The 24,604-nt window shown below is 28.2% G+C and overlaps 1 protein-coding gene across 2 annotated transcripts in view; it reads right to left on the bottom strand.

Moving 5' to 3' along the window:
• Positions 1 to 24,604, bottom strand: part of LOC106689279 (ankyrin-3) — a 231,288-nt gene that overhangs the window by 29,947 nt on the left and 176,737 nt on the right. Inside the window, exons 23-25 of one of the 2 annotated variants that reach the window (XM_067048478.1) lie at positions 24,278 to 24,483; positions 6,224 to 6,428; positions 308 to 379 (exon numbers count right to left, since the gene is read on the bottom strand). In XM_067048478.1, coding sequence (XP_066904579.1) covers positions 308 to 379; positions 6,224 to 6,428; positions 24,278 to 24,483 — 483 coding nt within the window. Of the gene's footprint in view, positions 1 to 307; positions 380 to 6,223; positions 6,429 to 19,465; positions 24,484 to 24,604 lie in introns of those variants that run through there. The other variant, XM_067048479.1, reaches the window with a different exon arrangement.

Below are 24,604 nucleotides of genomic sequence, written 5' to 3'. Positions count from 1 at the left end.
TTTTTTTTTCTATAATTCATATATACATTGAAATAAAAGAGACATACAAGTCATATTTTAAAACTATTCTTATTGAATTGTTATTATTTCCAGTTTTATTCATAAATCTAATATATATATATTTGTAAATGATAAAATTCAAGTTTTCCACTCTCATTAATTAATCCAGGTTTTACTGTAATTATGGGAATAAACCACCGAAATTTTTGTTCAGACCTTGACAGAACTGATGCGTTAAAATAATGTGTAGAATGGCCCTTGATCATATTCATGAGGATACAGACTTGTTTTGAGAATGGTAACTTACCATTTTGCGAAGCTTCTAAATGTAATTGCTCCACCAGTTCATGATTCAGTTCGTTCCAAATGGTGTGTGAAGCTTTACCAACAAATGTAAAATCATACATAAATTACCGTAAAACTGGGAAAGTTGAGTAAATGGTGGAGGAGGATAATTGAACAAAACATTGAAAACACTGAACATACTATCCATTTACATTTACAAGCCTTATTGTATCGGTAATCAGCATATTGATAACCACAGTACTTATTTACTCATCCTCAATGGACTGCTCTGTTATAATATGATCTCCTATGCCCTGTGTTATTCTTGTTTTCACCAGGAAAGTGAACATGGTTATAAAGAGACCCAATATATATGTTTGTATATTTTAAGATAATATATATATTTCAGTTTGAAACTGATGCAATGTTTTGGTGACAGTAATGAGCAAGACAGACAATAGTTAGTATGGGTAGAAAATATTGAAATAAAATTGTTAGATATTTCATTAGAATTTATAATTTATTGTCTTCTAATACATATTTAGGGTACTGAGATTCATATTTTTTTAATTTCGTTATATCGTTTGTTAAATTTAGTGAAATCACAAAATATGTCTATTTAATGTATTTTTTAATTAGAAAAACAGATAAATATCAAAGCATTAATCTAAAAAATAATATCTCAAGAACCTCGAAAAAAAAAAAAAAATAAATGGATAACAAAAATAAATAAATTATACATATATATTTGCCTAATTAATTTCATTGACTTCATGACTATTAGAAAACTTAGAAATTTACCAACCCCTGAAGCAATCTATTCAGCAAAAACCGTATTATATATATTTAACTAGCACAAATATGGTTCTATTTTTAAACTATATAACTTAGATATTTAAAAAAATATATATTTTTAAGCAAATTACTTCCAATAAACTAACATCTAAGAAATATACCTAAATATTAATATAATATAAAGGGTTTTCTTTGCTGGCTCAAGAAGGAAAACATTTTACAAACAATATAAGGTACTTGGTAATAGAGAGGTTTTAAGTACTCATTCAAAAAGAAAAAATATACAACTACGTTTTCCAAGCTACGGTTTTTTTCCACTTCAGAAATCAACACAAGGCTCCCAATCCCAATTTGGGAGTACGCAACTATTAAACTGCACATTAATAAAGGTGAAAACAAAAATATAATTTTTATAAATTAAAAATCTTGTTTGGAGGAGGAATTATATTCATTTTTTACTGTTAGCTGTGCACAGCTAATTATTGTCAGACAGTTGGGAGCATTTTTAATTTTGAAAAACAATTGGGGGGGGAGGAGATTTGGATATAATTTGAAAATTTGCTCATTTGCGTTTTTATAGTGCTTATTATAAATTCCAACTTTCCCTGAAAAAATAAAAAATTAAAAAGGTGAAAAATTAACCTCTTATTCCCCATGGATTGAAAACAATATTTTTTCCAGCACCCTTAACTTATATTAAAATAAGCAAGAGTAAATTCCTTGTGTTTTTTAATCTTATATTTTTTTATCCAAGGTACATTCAGTAGCAATTGCTCTTAGTTATGTAGAGTTCCTTCAAAGGAGAACCAAAAAAGGATCTCAATGGAAAGTTCCGAAAATTTTCTCATTTATATTTCTTAGGGTGTTAATCATGAATTTTAATTTTGTGGCCTCAAATTTATTCCAAAAGTATAACAAAAGACAAAAAAAGTATTTTTTTTTGCTTAAAGCTTGAAAAATATTCTTATTCTAATAAATTATGATACTTATTTTATACCAAATTAAAGAAGAGTAAATTATCAGAAATTTTAACCCTAATGATATTTTTGTTAAGTAGTTTTGAATTGAGTGTGAATCAAAGTTACAGGATGTAGTCCAATCAAATGGATATCAAAAAGAGGTTTCAATAGAAACTTTCAGAGAAGTCCTAAAAATTACTCATTTATGTTTTTTTAGGTTTAAATTTTCAACTGTATGATCTTAATACTTTTCTACTGATACTCTTTATGGTTCCCATTTGACTGGTACACATTCTACCTCACAATTTTACTCAAGTTCAATTAAAACAAAGTGGCTGAACAAAACGAATCATTAGAATTAAAATTGTTCGTTAATTTCTCTAATTTAATTTGGTATAAAATGATAAATAAAACTATACAGCGTTTTCAAGTTATTAGAAAAAAAAAGAAAACAAACAAATATTAAATTTACTTGTTCTTTAATACTTACAGAAGAATTTGAAGTCATGATGATAAAATTAAAATCAGCACTTTAAAAAAACAAATGAAAAAAATTTTCAGAGCTTCTTTAAAACTTTCCTCAAAGATCCCATCCATGTCATCATTTGACTGAACCCAATTAAACTACTAGCAATTACACTTAAATGATGCCCAGGATAAAAAAACACCATAGAGTAAGAATTGTATATAATGTACTAATGTTTAATTTAATATAGGTTGATATTGCTAAAAAAAAAAAAAAAAATCATGGTTTTCATGCTGTGAGAAAAAAATAGAAAATATTAATTTTTTGAGGTTTTTGCAATTTTTTTAAATATTTCTGGAAAAATTATAAGTCACCAAGTTCAAATTTGTAATCAGCAACCCAAAATATAAATGAGCAAATTTACAGAGCTTATCCAAAACCTTGCTGATGAAAATGGCATAGGAGTGGACTATATTACAAATTTCATCTTAATAATAATAATGTGAATAGCAACAACCCATAAAGAGGAAGGAATTCAGTACTTAGTAAGCAAGTACTGTTTTTAGAACGATTATACAAGGAGGTGATTTTTCAAGATCAAGCTCAACCGCCACATTTTTTCGTAATTAAGGGCACCCACTTTATGAGGCTCATAGGAGGGCTCCAGAACCCACTAGGTTGATTCATGGCTACAGTAACAGAATAAATAATTATCTCCCACAACCAGATTTGAAATCAGATCCTTAGAGTTAACAGCACAGTGTCTTACCTCTTTGCCACCCCACTCCTTAAAAATATCATATTAGTTAATAAATTTTCTAATGGCGTGATGATTAGATTTATTCTGTGAAAATAAATAGCAAATATTTCCTCAATCAAATTTGCATTCTGTTACATGTGTTGATGAATTTATTACTTTTTAAAAAAAATAATAATATACTCGTTTTAAGAATATTTTAACAATAAAAGGTTATTTATCAAAATTCTATCCTGAATATTGGCAATTACTACAAGAAAATAGAAGCTAAAATAAGACTACTTCCAAAAATTAGCAGGGATTAGCCCAGAGAGGCCCCATCTTCATGCCCTATACTCTACTTTCAAGCAGAAAAGACCACTTTTTGATTGCTTGAATAGGGAGAGGAATTTCCTCTTTCCTAAGAGTAGAAAAAATCCGTTGCTAGGAAAACCCATGTTGACAAGTAACTCAAAGAAACCCTTAAATCTAAACAAATTACTTATTTATCCTTCCAAAAGATAGTACATTCTAATACTTGAATTGTTAAAACAACTGCTAATAAATTATGCATTATATGTATCATTTAAATATATTTCTACATGAGCAAAGATTACTTATGATTGAATGAATAATGCATCAATGGTACTGATGAACTATAAAAATGATTACTAAACTGTACATTATGAATATGTAAATTTTTCTCGAAAGTATTTTTAACTACATCATAATAAAGAGATGAAATATAAAAAACCTAATCTATTTCAGTAGCACCGTCAACTCATAAACATTCTTATTATAAAATACACTACTCAGTATCTTTAACAGGTACTTCTATATGATGCTGGAAACATTGTGATTATTTATGGAGTTATTGACTTTAAATAAAACAGCATGAGCTTATGCCCTAAAGTATATAAAACACTCAACACCTGTTTACTTATAACAATGTATAATTTAACTTCATAGAAGAGAGCTGAAGAATATTCCAGAAAAATTCGAAATAATGTATTATGATTCTTCTTTATTTTTAAATGAACTCCATGGGTAGAAGACCTTTGAAAGGAACAAGGTTTACTAGTCAACAGAAGGTGTAACAGTTAGGGTAGTAAACTATAGGTTATTACTCACAATCCTAACTGTGATAATTATCTCACATTTTAGCTAAATAATTCTTTTCTATATCATGATAAATCATTTGTCTTTTCTATATTAAAATGGCTAAAAGTAAGGAATAATTGCCAAGTGAAAAGAAAGAAAAATGGTGAAAATATCATCTTAAGGGGTTCTTCCATAATTCAATAAAATTCTTACTTCCTAGTTTGTATTGATAAAGAAATCTCATTAAATTTTGATCGAAGATCATCTATTTATTACAATTACAATTCTGTTTCCAATTTTTGCCAGTTCTTGTACAATCAAGAATTAAATAAAGAAGCGGAATATCTTACTTTATATAAAATTAAGATTCCTTATATAGCTTTCATAGAGCACCGTAGATGAAATTTTAACTCATTTACATTACAAATATTTAAAACAAAGGGAATCTATGTTTAATCATAATAATCCATTTAGAAGGATTGAAATATGAGGAGTTTAGCAGAGAATAATTTATATCAATATAGATAGCACGAATCTTTTCAACCTTCCAATGATTTGTATTAATTTTTTTACTCAATTCAAACAAAGAAAAAGAAAAAGGAATTGGACACTCGTAAGCTGATTGTTACCATATTGAGGCATCTGTGGGTAACATTTCTTAAATAACAATGTGGTAATTCCTTTTTTACCTTTCTTTATCATGTTTCACTTTTTGAAATATTAATTATACGGTAAAAAAATTCTTATTTTTATAAAAAATGAGTTGGTAAACCAAGCAAAAAGTTTTGAGCCTCAGGTTATAAATTGGACTTTTTAAAACTTGAAATTATTTTGGTTAAAGTTCACTTGTAAAAGAAAAGGAATCTCTAATCTTTCAAAAAAATGTTGTTTTTTTCAAATTTAAAACTATATTTAATGATGAATGTAAACTATTCATTAAAGATTTTTAATTTCATTTGATTCTTTTTACATTTCTTAATATTTCAGCCATGTTCTATATCATTACTTAAGAAAACAATTGTTACATTTTTCTTATAAAACCTGGAATATAGCTGATTCACATTTATTAAATACAAGTGCAACTCTGAAGTTAAAACATCAAATTTCATCATTAATACAGAACAAAATTTAAAACCCATTTCTTCTGACTCCATGTAATATAAAATACATTACATCTTTATTATGAAATTCTATTTGAAATAAAAAAAAAAATCAATATTTTAATATGATTAAAAATGTAACTAATACCCCTTTGTCATTATTATATACTTCCTTCATCACTTTATATTAATATTGGCAATCAGAATAAATAAAATAATTATTTTTTTTTTTTTATACGACGACTTTCCAGGACTGATAATCAGGAAAAAATAATCATTATTTTCATATATTATTAGAACTTAACATTATATCATGCAATAAAAATAATAATTTGATATTTTCTGAAAGATTTAAGTTTGACTGTTACAGAAAAAAAAATACTATCAGAACAATAAAGTGACATATAGTAGGAATAATATTTATCATCAGATTATGTAAAATAAAAGCACACACTTAAAAGTGAACTTATTGTGCAAACACCAAATTCATTCATAGAAAGCACACACAACGATGCTAGAATTTGACAAAATCTTTGAATAAGAGAACACAAATATTTACAGATAATTTGAATACAGAAGGAGTGTTGTACTTAGTGGCAAGTTATATCCAAAAAGAAAACATGACAAAGAAAAGTGTCGAAAATCCAAAAGTTTTAGGAGAATCAAACCATGTTGAAACCAATGATCTCAGAAAATAGGGCAGATTTAGCTAAAAGTAAAGGTTAAAAAAAAAAAATACAATGATCTGGTAGAGAAAATCGTCTGAACTGAAAACAGTTACCTGTTATACTACAAAGTAGCCGAAGTGTTGGAGCTTCCCCACTGTATTGGTTAATCATTCCTTTGTTGGCTGCTTGAGGTACAGGAATTGTAAGTGAAATAGGTTTGTGGAACTTTCTTCTTCTAGGTTCAACAGTGACAATAGGAGAAACGGCAACTCGATTGCCAAGAAGCTTAGCAGTAAGTTCAGCGGGAATTGGTTGTGCCTGAAAAAAAAAAAAAAAAAATTAAAAACCTACTTTATAAAAATAGAATAAGAAGCAAATGAAATTTAATGAAATCATATTTTTCAAGATAAAACTATTATTGGCCGAACCATATATTCAAATATTTTATGCATACATACTTGGCCCAACTTATGAGAAGTGATCCAACCTAAATTTTTTTGTTTTTTTATTTAAAGCCATAAATGTTATATTATTTTCATATATTAAATATCTATATAAAGATAGTAGTTAAATTAGAGAGTTGAGTAGAATTAATAAAGTTATAAAACAAGTTTATTTGTTTTTTTTTAACTTTTGTTATATTGTTCATGCCTTCTTTTAATTCTGGGAGACCCTGGGACTGACTGAAACTTTTCAAAGTTTCTTGTATATAATCTGTATTTTATGTACCATTATAAATATTGATTTATTGCTATTGGAAACTTAGATCTATTTTGGTTTCTGTATTTTATGATGATATTATGTATAAATTTTGATATATTTTCAATGTAAGTCATACACTTTACTCAAATAGATCATCTTTTCCTTTCCTTTTTACTGATTCCATTCCTTTATACATTGCAATTTCTTTTGAACTATCTAGCCAATGTCCAATAATATAGAATTTCCACTAAGAAAACGTCATTTCTTAAAAGTCTAGTTTAAGGTTTTTATTAATAATCATGAAACGCATGCAATAAACAACAAAATTATGCCTTTCTTTTTTTGTGAAAGAACATTAAAAATTCTGGAGTTTCTTTTTAGAAAGTTTGATAAATTTATAGATAACATTAAAAATATATAAATCATTTTTAAGAGATATAGGATTTTTTAAATTTTTATTCATTTTTTTTAAGATTGATAGATTACCTAATGACAAAGTAAATTGATAAATTATCTATGCATTTTGAAAGTAAAACTAAAATTGAAAAAATGACAAATATATGAACACAAAAGTCCATGAGTATGGGATAATTGTCCCGAAACGTTGTACAAGCAGCATATAGAATAATTTATATTCGATTTGGAAGTTTTTTTCACCTCAACAATTCAATATATTAAGATTTAAATGCTCATTCTAGTACAGAGCCAGATATAACTTGATCACATCTTTTTAGTACGCCAATGTTTTGTTTGTAGGTGTAAAAAACTATCCACGGCATTTAAGAAAATAATGTAGAAAAAACAACTTGATCGAAGGATTATTATAGAATAGAAAATATTTAAATTAGTAAAAACCTTGAACATTTTTAAAATGCTAGAATTTTTTAATGTAAGAAACCTACTCATTAATCAATATTTAAACTTAAAATAATTGAAATATCTCAAGAAAAATCAGACTAAAAATTATTGAAAATAAACTACATTTATTTTATCCTAAACTTTGCAACAAAAAACTACCTCACCCATTCATCCATTTTAAATTACATACCTAGATACAAGAGGTATGAATTTATATAGTTTTTTATTCTACAAACAAATGGAGTGAATATGCTATATTAGTTACATAGATTGTTTGTTCTTTTATTTAATAGCTATTTTGTTTTATTGTGCACTACTCCAGCACAGGCCTGCTCAGTACATTGTCATGTAGAATAAAAAAGGTGAAGTCAAACTTCCTACTAATTATAATCTTTGAGCATATGACACTTTTATTCTATAAATAACAGTACGTGGCCATTTAATACATAGATGAAGTAATTAAGAAGTAAATTGGGACAAAATAAATTTAAGAAAAAAATTTGACAAATATTTTTAATGTAATGAAATAAGAAATGTCTAATTTAAATGATCACATAATTTTACATTAATAAGGATTTCATCAATTTAATATAAACTGACAAAATATAGCATAACAATGTTAGCTTCATTTTTCTTAGATAGCAATAACTGTAAAGGTTATTGAAACTGTTGAATAGAAACTATGCATTATGTCTGAAAATTATTAAAAAGAACTTCATTGAAATAAGAAATGTAAGGGAGCAAGTTCTTTCCAAAAAAATATATGACATTAATAGTTAAAAACACGATAAACATCAAACGGAGATAAATATAAAAATTAATAACAGTCTTAGTTTCTTATTTTTTTTTCGATTTCCTTAATCCCAAATGCAATGTTTCACTCAAATAATAATATGCTTTAAAAAGAATTTAATTTTATGATATAAAATTTGGTAAATAATTTGTTTTTGATGTCCTACTGAATCACAATATTAATAATACTAAACAAAGAATATAACAAACCAAGCCTGGCAAAAGGTTAAGGATCGATTGATGAAAATTTTTTACTTATGAAACTGATTAAAATGTTTTGAAACTACCCCATGAAAATTATTAATCAGTAAATAAGAAAATATCATTTAAAAAAAACAATATTAAAGTAATTAAAATAACATCAATAACAATAAGTCTTTGCTTAATTGGTCTTCGAAAGCCGCCTCCTGAGTGATGGTCGGTAAATCTGGAATCGAATCAACGAATCGATTTCTCAGAAGAGAATCGAACTTGTATTATTCTCAAATAACCCGATTTTCGCCTTTATTTTATGCTATGCTGGGTCTACACATTTGCCACTTGTCGCAAATCCAAGACTTGTCCAAATGCTTGGTAAACAAAGGAAGCAACAAACATCGATAAACAAACTGAAGATAGGTGAAACGAAAAGAAACGTAAATATCAGAAATTAGTTTATGGATGATAACAATTCTTATTTTTATTTAACACTTTTTATTTGTAGGCACGACAAAATCATTTTTTGTTTTTTTTGCTGACCGTAGCCTCCCCCCTTCCCCCGACCATCTTCTCCACTGATAATAATTGTTATTAATAGTAATACATAACATATGAATTCAACCTTCGTACTAGAATTTTTATCAGAAACTTGTTAATTTAATTACATATAATACCTAGGCATATAATATCTTTATAAACTTATTGTGCTATATTAAACAAAAAATAAACCATTAAAGTTAAGTGATAAGATTTGAAACAAAGTATTTACAACGAATCTATTGAATTTTAAACTAAAGCTAATTATTGAATCTGAAAATTGGGGAAATTCTTTTATTAATTAAAACACGAAGAGCACAAATATTCATCAGTTGGCAGTTCTAGAACAAAGCAAAGTGAACACAAACGTGTGATGAAGCAAAGGCGCCCTTAGATTTGTGCCAAAAACCGACACTCGGTCGGCCACAAATTCAAGCCAACTTGTACAAGACAGTCATCTACACGCTTAGACATGCGCGATTTACTTAAGTTTGGCAAACGTGTAGCATCATTTTTTGTGCTACACCTTTACACCAAGCTGTTTGTCAGCCATGAAATGCCGGTGAGAATGAAAATGTACTTAAATGGATATAATTCTATAATACTAATTTTTTTTTTGTATTAGATATTTGTGTCTCTTAGAACTAAATTTACTTTTATGTAACTGCCAGAACTTTATCCATTTTTCAAAATGTTAAGAAAAAACATTTTCGAAGTAAAGAAGTTATGTTTTGATTATAAAGTATACCAAATTTACAGAAAAGTCGAAAAAGGACACAAAAATAACAATAATTTCTTATTTACTGCACCATGATCTTACATTTTTCTTTGAGCCAAAGAACGACTATTTGAGCAAGTATGTCTAAGGTTCATAATTGTTTTCTACGCAGAGCTGTAGCAACATAAGGCTATATTTTTCTCTAATTGTGAGTTTTTATAATAATCCGAATTGATGTTGGTACATTTATATGTATTTGTTGTACAGACCGAAATTGAATATAAAAGGAAACTGTAGGGGAAAAAAATTGTTTATTATATCTTATTATTGTATCTCTTTTTTTCTAATTATACCATGAATGTGTAATTTATATATGCCCGATTACGGATTGATAAGTATGCTGTGTGAGATAGCAGCCTGATGTATTTAGGCAGCATAGATAAATAAAGTATTTCTCTCTCTCGTAATGATATAGGTTTATAATAAATTGATTTTTTTTTGCTGGGAAGGCACAATTGTCACTGTAAAAAATGAATTCAATTCCGTCATTTGTTGTCTTACTTTGCTTTCTAAGAATTTGTCCACAAAAATACCATTCTCATTAACTTCACGTTCCGCTTCGCCTTCCTGCCATACATAACAATTTAGGTCTGTTGATTTCAACTTAAAAAGCATAGATTTCAGCTTAAAATATGTAACTGTTTAGAAAAAAAAACTGCTTCCAATTTGTCGCAAAGTGAAATGAATCTCTATTCAAGTTAACTATTGGAAACCCCGTCTTTAAAATAATGAAACAACAAAACTTTTGCCGTTATTAAAAAAAGATTGAGTACAGTTTAATACCAGCACATTTGTTTAAAAAAAAAAAAAATAAAAACGAGGAAGAAAAGATTAAAATTAAAATAGCATATATACAATACAATTCCAGCATCTACTTTGCACTGTTTTTTCTTATTTTCCTAAATATTCAACCATTTTAAGAATAGCAGTGTCGATATTTTTATTTTTTTTATCTCGACAAGAGTGGTTTCTTAGCCCAAGAAGAGTGCCATGAATCTTTTTTAGCCTGAGAAGTTTGTCTTCCGCTGATCTATGAGTTCTTCAGTCACAGAGGTGCAGAGCTCATATATTGTTGTCATGTACAATAGTCACGTATTGAAATAGGTTAAATTGTAAGTTAAAATAGAAGTTATTGTAAACTAATTCCATTCTGTGGATTCTTAAAACTATTTGCTGTGAGGGTGTGTAGGCCAGATTTTTCAAAATGACCACCATATATTTTTGGATTTATAGCCAATAATACCGAGTGGCGCAGTGTTGTGAGCGCGGCACTTTGAAGGGAAAGTAAAATTTCACAATAAATAATGATAATATCTTGTAAACATTTGAACCATTTCATTCCATCATTTTTTTATTTTTAACCTGTACAATACACGATAAATACGATGGTTCTTTAGAATAGTTGTATATTCTAGTTTTTTTTAATTGAAATACCTAAATAAAGAGGTGGCAAAATTTTCCTCTGCCCTGTCTGGCTGACAACCATGCTACGCCACTGATACCACCAAATGTATTACAAGTAGCTTGTTATGTAACTTAATGAAATTTAAAGGATTAAATTGTGCAAATTTTGGTAAATAACAAGGTGTATATGGAGGTATATTTCAACTTTAATTTTAAAAGGAAACGTGATGTTACCGAAATACGGTGTCCAGTGCCAGAAGGAGTGCAGTGCATTTTTGTTCACACAAAGAAATCAATTTACAATGAAAATTGTTTAAATTTTTCTTTTTCATTTAGTTTCTTACTTCCAGAAGTAAAAAGTTTACCTATTACAAGTTTTTGCTTTTGTAACCCTGCACTCTCGTCAAAATTACCTTTTTTGGTGTAGGTATATTTTTCAACACCTCTCAACACAACTCGCATTTTGTGTCACTTTTTTTCCAAGCCTATACTACAGGAACAGTAAATGTCCTTAAAAAGTAATTATTGAACCATTCTAGGCTAAAATACCGGGGTTTAAATTATTCTAAAAAAAAATTTCTGTGGAATCTGAGGAACTGTTTGATGTAGAGATGTGTATTACTGCTCCGACTGAAGATAATTCAATACCCCATGAAGTAGTTTATAATGAATATATCCGTAGTTTTAAGAATAGGAGTTTTCATGGTATTTGCCAAACTGAATTCACATTGTGTTAATTTCTCGATGACTGATAAAAATGTTGTAGTAAGAAAAACAGTATCTAGGAAAATATTGAACGTGAAGAGTTCTATCCGGGTTCAGTTTGAAGCTCGTTAAATTTTCCATAAAATAGTTCATAATGATTATATTCAAATAGAAATAATATTCATGGTATTTTCCGAAATAAGGTCACAAAATGATTTTTAAAGAAAACAATATTGGATCTGAAAAAAATTGTATCTCGGGAATTATTGAAGATAAATAACTCAATTAGAGCTCACACTGAAGCTCGTTAATTGCACTGTAATTAGTTTTTAATGATATTTAAGCTACTTGCTATACTTTAAGAGTTATTGCCAATAGGCCTAAAAATATACGGCGGCCATTTTTAAAAATCTGGGCTACAGACTCCTGTGGTTTGTGGCTTGACAAACCAACTTTTAGGAAATGTGCTCCGGCGCCCCCAGGATTACGCATAGGCCCCTCACATCCAGATATTACAGTAAGAGTTTCCACAGAACGACCATCTCAATACATAGATAAGCATTTCACTACGACCTTAACAAATCCCCATGGTAGAAAAAGGTAGTATTCATTTTGAATTATGTTCTTTTTCACATAATGCATTTTATTCATTCATATCCATTTTCTGTTTAACAAAAAAAACAGGATTTGCTACGGTATACGTAAATGTCCCGGTTAGAATTTTTGATTGAAACTTCGATTATCTATCCCCTGACATACCGCATTTTCCTCTTGGGTGTTCGACAGAGCCCAATTTACCATTAGTGACAAAATTGTTCTTTAATATTATTTTTTTCAACATAGATATTGAAATTATTTGTAAACGTTTCGTCTTCGGTTTAGAATATAAGATATTGGAAACGTTAAATTCCAAATCCATTTTATTCCATATCCAATCACAAACACTTCTAGGATGGGAGGTATTATAGAGTCTAGAAGGTCATTAAGAACAATATTAGAGATATCTGGAACAAGGCAGTTCCCCATCGCAAGTCCGCTAATTTGGTGGTAAACTTTATCGTGAAAAGTCAGGTAACCAGAATTTCAGCAAAGTTCTAAAGCAGAAAGAAATGAGGTGAGGTTAAGTTTGGTATGAGGTTGAATTATAGTCCAGTTCTTCTCAACGATATGAAGGGCTTTGTCAATGGGGATGTTAGTAAAAAGGCTTTCGGCATCAAAGGAGGTTAAGATAAAGGATTGTAATAGTTCTTTAAAGTGGAAGGAATTACGGATATCATAAGAGTTATTGTGGCTGAGGATTTGAAAGGCAGGAAGAAGAAATTTACTGAGTTTAGAAGAGGGAGCGTTGATATTAGCAATGATGGGGCGAAGGGGGTTACCATGTTTATGGATTTTTGGGATTCCGTATAAGCGGGGGCTAAAGAATAAGAATAAGGGCTAAAGAACTTCTAGGATGGTTTCGGGACATATGTGTAAATGATGTTCTTTATATTCTTTATGCATAGTAAATAAAGGGTTCAAATTAATAGGTTTTGTGTCATAAATATCCTCGGAGCGTTTCTGTTGACACAGAAATTCTGTTGCCAACACGTATAAAAAAAAAAAAAATGTGAAAGATATGTATGATATTTCTTTACTTTCATTAATTAACCAGAAGAAAATTTTCAAAATAAAGTATTATCAACACAATTATAGGGGATTTTTAGATAATAGTTACGACGAAAATTAATTTTAAGTTGCCAGGACTTTTATTCAATGTTCCAAAATTGTTGAGACAAATTAACTCAAATGATAAATACGAAACATGAGTATATATTTTGTATAGGAATAGATTTGTTATTTTACAAAATTAATTCAAGAAAGGTTAAAGATTATATGCATTTTTCTTAACTCCCTCCTATTCCCAAAAACAATCAGGGTGTCTCACTTTAATCCAAAAAAATATCTAGTTACGTTAGTCCCCTAACCCGTCATCATTTTTTAAACATCACTTTTAACTTTTCACTATTCTAGCCGCATATTATAAAACATTATTATAATTTTTTGTTATCAAAGGATACATCTTTCTAATGGCGATGCAACTACAATTACGAGTAAATAGAAACCTCCTGGTTGAAAAAAAAAAAGCTATTCAGTTTATTTACATCAACAGTTATGCATAATGGCAAACCATCCTTGATGTTAATGTCAATGGTCAATAAAACTGCACAACTACCTTTTATTATGCAAGAGTGTGATCTTATTTTGGACTCTTCTTAGGGATGGGCAATTGTCAGTACTTCAGCACTATCCATAGTTCGATAATTCATTAAGTTCCCATTACTGTCTTCTTCCTGGATAAAAAACTTAAAAATGTCCAATTTCATAGGCTTGGTGATCACTATTTAAAGTTTTTTCAATCATTTCCATTTGGTAAATAAACCGAACAGGTCTCATTAGTGAAGGGAGATAAAAATAAAACTAAATCAAAATGGGAAAGAAAATAGATTACCTTCGTTTCCATAATTATCACATTCAAAGAAAAACAGTAAACAGCAAAGAAAAAAAAAAAATTTTGTCAAAAACATTTTTGTCTGGTGGCACCCTGAAATTATAAAACAAAATTAGCTGCCCTCCTTCTATTGCTATATATTTTTGGCTAATCTAAGAGCCTAATCCATGTTTTACATTATTTATAGTAATATGATTAGTTGTATGTCAGACACTGTGGATTAGTAATTTCATTGCTAGGTTTAAATATTGATTTAAATTCTTTAAGTATGTTATTATCTTTTTTTCCCCTTTTCTTTCTATCCTCTTTATTTCGCGTGATAGTAAGTCCTTTAAGTCTCGATGATTCAATAAAAATATTAACTCAAGATAGGGAAGTTAAATTACATCACTAATCTTCTTAGTGTTCATTATTCTACAGTTTCAATGCTTATAAAAGGTGTTGTGAGACCACAAGTCATTCAAGACTACAAAATTCAGGATGTCCGAAAATCATCAATCCTATTGAAGACTGTTTTATTAAAATTCAATCACACTGGAAAGGCAATTCAGCAGTATCTGACATTATAAATCTGTTTGCTATTATTCCAGGAATAGCAATCTCAGAATCAATTATAAGAAGACTGAGAGTCAAACCTGAGCTCAAGAACATCTGCAGAAGGGTTCTTACAGCAGGACAACGTATACAGAAGCTAAGATTAGGAAAGAACACAAGTATTGGACTGTGAATGAATGGAATCAATGATGAGAAGAGTGTAATTCTTGGCACTACAGATGGCCATAAAAGAATCTGGAGAAGATCTGGAGAACAGTATAGTGAGCCATGTATGTCCGAAACTGTGGGATTTAGAAGAGTATCTGTCGTGTTCTAAGGCGCATTTCTTTTGAACCACTTACCAAGCTTATACCAATCCAAAAACGGGCTTTGAATGCTGTAAGGTTTGTGAAGATAATTTTCAAGATCATGAAATACCTTATATGCTTATAACTGGTGCAAAATCATTGCTGATGCAAAATAATACTCATAAGGCACATAAGGCAGTGTGGGCTTCTAATTATGTTAAAATAGTAGGTATTCAAAACCTAGCCTGCACTGGCCTGCAAGAATTCCATACGTTAATTCAATTGATTATGTGTGAGGTAAATTTATAAAGGAAGATAAGCATGGATTTTTACTTATACTTCTCCTAAAATGCTAAAGATAGCTGTATCCGAGGAATGGGAAAAAATACCTCAAAATCTTATTACAAATCTTTTATGATTATGTGGAAAATGATGCTATTACATTTAAAGGAGGCAATACTTCTTATTTAATGTTATTATTAAACCATAAAATTTAAATTTTGTTCCAGAATGAAATTATTCTTTTTCTTTTTTTTTTAATAAAAATTCTTATTTTAATTAGACTTATGTTCAGTTGCAATATATTGTTTGTTATATAACTGTTTGAATAGTTTAATATTTTTTTTAAAAAGTAAAATATGCTCTAATTATGAAATTTAAAAATATGATATTGTTATTATCAAATATTAAAAAAATATGATATTTTTATTATCAAATATTAAGAAAATATGATATTTTTATTATCAAATATTAAAAAAAATATGACATTTTTATTATCAAATATTAAAAAAATATGATATTTTTATTATCAAATATTAAACAAATATGGTTTGTGTTTTTTTTTTTTGTTTTTTTACTGGGAGTGTAGATGTTGGATTAGGCTACTAGCGATAGGGATTGCCAATTATGATTCTTGAGCGTTGTGAGCAAGGAGCCTTGTCTTCCTAATTATTAACCACAATTTTTTGAAAAGTAAATTTTGAGGAGTTTAGACAAATAAAATTTTACCTAAAAACAGTTAAAAATGTATACTTCAATAAATAGATCTAGTTCTTGCAATAAAATGAAATTCGACAGCACTGGTGTGTTTTTTGAAATATTCTATAAAATTTAAAATATCAATGCCTGAGCATTTATTCTGTGCTGTTAACTAAGTAAAACATATTTAAGGCTTACTTTTAACTCACAAAAATTAGAAAAGATAACTATTAAAATAGTTCTAACTATAAATTGACACAAACATATGTGTTGCCAAAACCTCAGATAGCCACGGACCACCGTTTGGGAACCACAGATAGTAAATGTACAGTCCACTGTAAGTATACAGACCAACCATATGCCTCCACCTCAGCAGATGAAAACTTTCATTAAGTTGGAAATACCGATTATGATAGTGGTAATTAAAACCCACACTGTTATTAAAGGTTTTAGCATTTGTCTGCTCTTTAAGGGTGATTTAAAATACCATATAAGCAACATAATTTTCAAATATTTTCTGAAGGGGACAGACCCCCTTTACCCCAAGTTTCTTCAATGAGTTGAGAACCACTGATATGAAGGCTGCCTGTTTTTGTTTTAAAATAGACTGAGATATAGAGGCCTTGTTAAATTTCACACTACACTTCATTGGCAGTTGATCAATAGTGGCAACAGGGTCCGCACCAATAAAATAAAATTATAATGGTGAAAACGGTAGAATTATTTTTAGAAATCTCTGTTTTTACAATTAGCTAAGTGAACTGTTTTAAGAGGGGGAGTCGGTCTTCCTTCTATCTTTGATTTAAACTTTTCTTTCTAGTGACAACCCAGAAAACAGAAGTACTTTAAGTTTTGAAACTGTCACTGTCAGTATTTAAAAATATTGCATAGCAAAATAAGTTAACTTTAACTATTAAATGTCACAGGATGAAGAGAACATAAATTTACATACTGGTAGTATTGTGTGGAACCAGGCCAGAATATTAACAAATTTGACTACAAACAGACACGGAACCTAGGGTAAACTTGAAGCCATGTGAGAAACTGGAATACAATAAATGTAAACTCCTGAGAAACTAATAGTATCCAGCACCATTTTGAATGTGCATCTTTCTCCCTTTTCCTATTTTTTTCAGCTTGGGGTGCAGTGCTCCAGCAATGCATGTTGTGTCTGTTAGAATGAAGGTATTATGTTTATTTGGATTTACTCAATCTCAAATAGTTAGCTCCAAAAAATCAAAAAAGAGGATTAGTTAATTTGTTTCATTATTTTCAAATCTGTACAAAGACAGGTGTTATTTGCCTTGTGTTGCCAAGAGGGAGAAGGTAGTTTTCAGAACTATAAATTCTAACAAACTACATCGTTCTTATAGAAGCATTGAGGAATTGAATTTTAGGAAGCTGATGGATTCACTTTAATTGTTAAGAACAAGTAATTGCCATATAGGCATACTAGTGCTATACTAACAACTGACTTTTGTGTCGTGTATCGTATTTAATGTTCTGGACTTTCAGGTCAAAGCCATCTATAATACCTATTTAAAAACCTTAAATTCTTATAAGGGTATAGAAATAATTGCCTAATATATTAATTCAATTTTGCATTGAAAGTTGTATAAAACCATTAATTAGAAAACAAAAGTATTCTTTGTGTGCTGTTACCACATCATTTTACCATAAAAAGTAATCAATATTATTACAAGACCTCATTTAACTTTGTTCCTCTACTGTGCACCAGTAAAGCAATTGTCTGTTTTTTTTTTACACATAATATTTCAATGACCTGGAATTTTTCCAAGTATGATCTGGAAATGTCAGAAAATTCCATTAAAAGGTTTTTGTAGAAGTCGTGTTTTTGCTTTCAAGAAAATATTGCATATCTTTTTAGATTTCTCAGTCATATAAAAAATCTTGAAATATGGTTCATTTCTATAGCAAGAGTTTTACGCTATTATTTAAAGACTGCTTTGTTTTAATAGTGGTACATCTAATGAAAAAAAAATTGATTTTATTTTGAATTGGATGAATTCCTAAGATAGCATCTTAGACTGGGGTTACTTTCTTTACTGGGGTTGTCCAAGAAAAAGGTGATAGGGTTGTTACCAGTACCCTTGTCTAAAGAATATGTCAAATAAATAAATAAACATTTTTTTTTTAATATGATGTGCCACTATTAAAGCAAAGCAGCAATATTTTCATTGGTGAGAGTTTCTAGGTGTAATAATAATGATGTAATAAGTGTACATGAAAAAATTTAATTTATTTTTATGGTTGAAAGCAATTTTTTTAAATGAATTTTTACTATAACTGATTTTTTAAAAGATAAGGATTATTATTATGACTGCTTTTTATAAAAATATAGCTTTTAAAGTGAATGTCAGATGTGCATAGCTTGTGATATAATTTAGTCATGTCCTATATTTGATTTTTTCATTTTAGTAAACTTTATTTTTCATTGCTTTCAATTAGGAACAATGTATAAAATTAAAGATATGGTGCGATATCTAATGAACTAAAATTTTTAATAATAATATTTAATATGAATAGCATGCAAGTAAACTTTGAAAATATGTGAGAAATAACTGTTTGGTGTTATATAGTTGCTAATTTTATTAATATAATAAAATGTTGTTAAAATAAGTTGAAAGGAGTAATTGTGTTATGTCACATGTTATGGAATATCTAAAGTGGGGTAAAGAGGGTAAAATGAATTCAACAGCAGGGAAGAAATCACACGGCACAAAAAGCACAGCTCGAAAATAGGGCAGGCTCTAGAGCACAAGCAAATTTGGGTGCTAGCATTCACTGGAATATTTTATAGCAAAGCAAACTAAATTATAATAAAATAAAAGTGAAAAGTGACATTGAGCAGCGATGATGCCCAATAAATTAGTTCGCTCAAGTTCAAACTTTTATTTTCGAACTCTGCTTATTGAAAATTTTATCGCCGTGGATTTCGGCCAAACTGTTGTTATTTGTAGGAATTGAGTATATTAAATCAAATGAATGATTATTTGAATCTAATATACTCTATTCGCACAACCAGATGCAGATGAAGAAGAATGAGTGATTCGTTATCAAACTAAATTTATTGGGCACAATATTTTTTACATAGGATACACATGAGTCAAAATCAGTGCAAGATATAACCAGTGTGACTTCATTCGTATACAACAATAGTCATATTTTTAGTATAATACAATATTTGCAACTTTAAATATTCAATATTAACATTTTTACATAAGTATTTTGCTGTTACAAATGATAACATACATTCAGCCAACAAATTAGAAAAAAACAGAGGAGTTTTCATGAGAATTTATAAAATACTACTGGTAAGTTAAAATGTTGTGATTTTCACAATAAAGATTTATTTTATATTTTTTAAAAGAATAAAAAATAGTCAAAAAATCAATTAAGTAGTTATAATTTAAAATCCATACATTGGTCTTAAAAAAAATCGCATTCTGATTAGATAGAATACTTATTTTCTTAGTTCTGTTGAATTGCTTCTCATATTTTTTTAATATAAAGAACAATTAAATTTTCTGTTTTTAGCAATTCATTTACCAATGAATTATTTATGACAGGTTTTTGCATATAAAAGAGTGAATGAGGGTTTTGTGTAGTCATTTTGAATGTAAGATATTTATTTAATCTTTTTTGTTAACCATCATTATGAGTATGATTTTTATTGCAGTACTAAAAATGTTGGGCAAAAAGTAATTGCAATTACTAATTACAGCCCAATGTAATTAGTATTACTTTGGGTTCAACTAGTAATTGTAATTTTGTACCACTATTCAATTACAGTGGTTCATCTAGTAGTTGAAATTACTAATTAAAATTGTAATTTTATTTTAAAGTTTCAAATTACAGTAATTAGAAAGTAATTGTAATTAATTTGTTTCAATGCTGAGCACTAAAGCAACTAATCCATTTAAACTCAATTTCAATGTTTGTTGGGCTTGAGAGATAGGTCACACGAGTTCTTTTTTAAGATTCATCACTCATAAAAAGGTTGCGACTCAACCTTACATAATAAACTCTTCTTAGTAACTGATGGTTCATGAAATGAATTATCACTTTTGTATAACTCATCACTTGGGGAGATATGATGATTTAGGGAATTGGTAGGGGGCATATACTTTTGTGATTAGTAAAACTAGATTAAATGATGTAATCTATTTTATTAAGGGCATAAAATGTGTAATAAATTTAGTAAAATTTGAAGCACTAATTTATTTTAAATACTCACTTTGAATAAGTATTATAAATAGTACTCTTATAATTGTAAATTACCCTCCAAATATTTACTCTTAATGATGCAGCCTGTGATTACTTATATCTTTAGAAATGAATTTTTATTTTAGAAGATCGCTGATTGACTGTGTGTATTATTATTAAATGGAATATGGTCTGGGTGCAGTAAAAAAAAAAAAAAAAAAAAAAAAAAAAAAAAAAAAAAAATTGAAATAGTAACAACTATTTTAATAGTCGCCACTATTTAAGTTGGGCCATATTCCACTTATTAATTTTTATTTTACTTGGAATAAAAGTAAAACTCAGTTTGAGATAACTAAAATTATATCGTGATCCTACTTTTAAAAATGTTTTGTCATAGATTACAAAAAGAAAGTACTAACTAATACAAATTTTGATTCATTTTATACAGCTATCAAAATAGAACTTGCAATACTCCTCTGCTTCTTCGAATATTAATTGAGATCATAAAATTATTCATTATATTCAAGCTTTTCAAACAAGTTTTTTCCCATTTATATGATTTTATTTCTCTATCAAAATGAAATGTATACATATATATATATGTGAATAAGGTATTACCTACAATATAAGATTGAATTTGAATTTAGCAATAATGTAAAAAACTGTTGATGATTTATTAAAAATTACACATGCTTTTAATATATACACTAAACTTATATTTTTATCTCAATTTATTTATCAATAAGTCGGTAAGTCCAAACCTAGCCTCAAACAGAAGTTATTAAAATCCTGTTAATTTTTTTTCAAGAATTTTATAACATGATAGACTAATTTGGGTTATCAATAAAATTTTAATTATATCTTCTATTATCTATATGTACACATACATTTTGAGAGGGAGAAGCTAAATAAAATAATAATAATACAGGAATATGTATCCTTTCATTAGATATGATTTCAAATATGGAAAAAAAGCCTTTGAGAAACATAAATGGCTTAGTTAAAGATTAGTTCTGTGATATCTTTGGATTAACATAATTTTATTCTTACAACAATGTATACAATTTCAACATTTTGTCTTTAAGAAATTTATCAATAAGTTAAATATATATAAGATATTATCTTTTCCAAATCTGCCCCTCCTATTTAATATTCTTATTAAAACCTATTTTGTATCTCAAATTGAAGCTTATAATGCTTTTGTTTGAGACCTAAAATAGTTTTCATGTTAATTATAATTTTTTAGAAAGAAGAGCTAGATTCAACAAAGAATAACTATATATAAATGATTAAATGAAGCTTAGATAAAATAAAAGAACATGAAAAAAAAAAAAAAATAGAAAGGCACATGCAGACATGCAATTATAGTGCTAACCTAGCTTTGTTATAGAAATAGTATTCTAGTCAGATGTTTATTATTTTCCTAATTAAAAGTTTTGTAGGTTATTATTATGTTTTCATTGGGGTTTTTTTGTCGCTAATGAAGTCAAAAATCTATATATTTTTATTCTTCATTTATATTTATAAAATAAAATTGTATTATAATAAGGCTAACCTGTCATCATGGTTTGATTATTTAATATAATACTAAAATGTTAGACTTTGATTAAATCAAACTCATGCTTTTTTTCAAACAAAAGTCCATAATTGAAATTTTCCTTTAAAGTTTTATTGAAATATGTTCTGGTGTATCATTGAAGAATATTTATGTCTGTTTATTAACTTGAAAATTGCCTCATAAATTCACTAAGAAATAAACTTAATTCATTATATCTCAGACCAGACCAGAACAATTTGTTTTTTATTTGATTCTATGAAGTTATTAAATTCACATAACATGAAAAGTAATTGGCACTTATGTTCATATTTTGGCAACAGGTCACAGCCTGAATGGAATTAATATAATGTTTAACAGCTTTTGGTATTTTTAAAAGTTAATAGTGAATTTTTATGGTTACCTAAAAATTTTTTTAATAACCTCTGACTATTCAACAGGTCACTTACTTATTACAGATGTTGTATTAATGAACGGATTGCCTCTATTCTTGTAATACATTAAAAAAAAAACCCAAATGCTGGATATTTTTTTGAGTTAATGTTTCTACAATAACTGTTGCACAACAATCAAGGTTGTCCACAGTTACTTTTAACAAAATCAGTTTTCATAAGACATGGAATCTTGGAGGTTCCTTCAAATAGTTGGAACTTGCATTGAAATATTAATAAAAGTACAATGGAGTGGTGTGCATAGCATAGGTGGGAAGTTAAAATAACTCTCTTTAGAAAATGGACCTATCAAAAGAATCACCCAATAAATGTCTTTCAACGGTTAGAATATACTTTTCTCCTACATATCCATGACCTTTAGGGATAAAACTTTATTTCATAACTGTAATAGTCACAACATTAAACCATTGACATATTCTCATTTTTTCAAAATGGCAATTCCTAATGGCTGGTTTTCGTGATCAATCCATTAAATATGTTTTTACAAGTACTGTATAATTTTCACAACACAAATTTTTCAATATTTCAAAATTCTCTTCATGATTTATGGTTTAAATCTGACCAAAGTTATTTACATAAATAAAAAAAAGAAGAAATTTCATCAATCCAATGTCATGAATGTTACTGCGGTTTTATAAGTAAATGATGTTTTATGAAACCTAAGTGAATTCATAATGAGTACAGTAATTAAGGTGTTTAACTTAACTGAATGAATATACTTAATTTTATATTAAAAAAAAATCATTTGTTGTTAAAGCTAGGTAGGTTTGAAATTGAAAGTTGGAAGACAGTAAAATGTACACAATAATTGCAAACAAAACTATGACCCAATCATAGTGGAAGACTTATTCAGAATATTTTAAAAATAGTCGAACATATATTAAATTATGTTACATTAGAAAAATGTCAGATTTTTGTTCTAGTACTTCTTAGTTTAAAAGAAAAAACATATTTATAACTATTTCCCAAAAATTTCATTTACCAATGACTTGTTTTAATGGGAATTGCGACACCATCAAAGATAACCATTACTTTAATTTTGTTTTGCATTTTAGATGCTTTTTAATAAGTAACAAAATTATTTATAAAATTTATGAATACCTAAGAAGGAGCTAGTAACTATGTTTAATAGTAAGAATGGCAGAAATTGAGATATTTTTATACTGACAGCAGGTTAGCTGAAATTTAAATAGCCAAATGTATTTTGAATTTATAATTTTAAAGTATGATCAGGGATTTTCAGTTCATCCTTTGTACCTAATTTCTTTTTTTATGATTCAAGAATTCAATAATTATATCCACTATTTGTTCTAAATGAAGATATTTTTATATAATTTTTATTATAATAATAGTTTCATCATAAATTTATAATAGTAAACTAATGTTGGAACTAATTATCAAATCTTCAAAAATTTGTGTTAAAAATGAAAAACTAAGATCACCTAAACTTAGTCTAGTTAAGTTAAAAATAATGTCTTAATAACAATGACTAGATAGTTAATACCAAGGCAGTGATTGCTATTACAATTCGAGAGGATATTTAATTTTACCAAATTAGGGAGAAACGTTTCTTTTTAGGGATATGATTAACTGTGATTTTTTTCAATGAAGCAGGGTGTGCCCCCTTCCTTGGCTTGAAGAGGTTTACCTGAAGTCCAACTTTGATCTTCTTCGTTAGAGCACCCTGAGGGAAGACAGCTTGGACCTGTGGCACTACTGTCGATGACACCATTCCACCTTCTGGTCCGATGGCATGGACCTCTTGCCTCACACGTGAAACAACTGCTATATAATGAGGAAATTCTGTTGTAAGGATTCTCGTTGTCCTTGATCCATCATCCAAGCCAGCCATTTCTGAAATCATATGATTCAAATTAAAAATTAAATAACATTAATAAATGGTTCCCAATGAAAATGCTATTGTCTAACAAATATATATAACAATATTGTACTAGATATTAATTATTTTATTTTT

Source organism: Halyomorpha halys, unplaced genomic scaffold (assembly GCF_000696795.3).
Source record: "Halyomorpha halys isolate HHAL.00 unplaced genomic scaffold, Hhal_1.1 Scaffold1317.1, whole genome shotgun sequence".
Lineage (NCBI taxonomy): Eukaryota > Metazoa > Arthropoda > Insecta > Hemiptera > Pentatomidae > Halyomorpha > Halyomorpha halys.
This window is presented reverse-complemented; position numbering and strand designations above follow the sequence as displayed.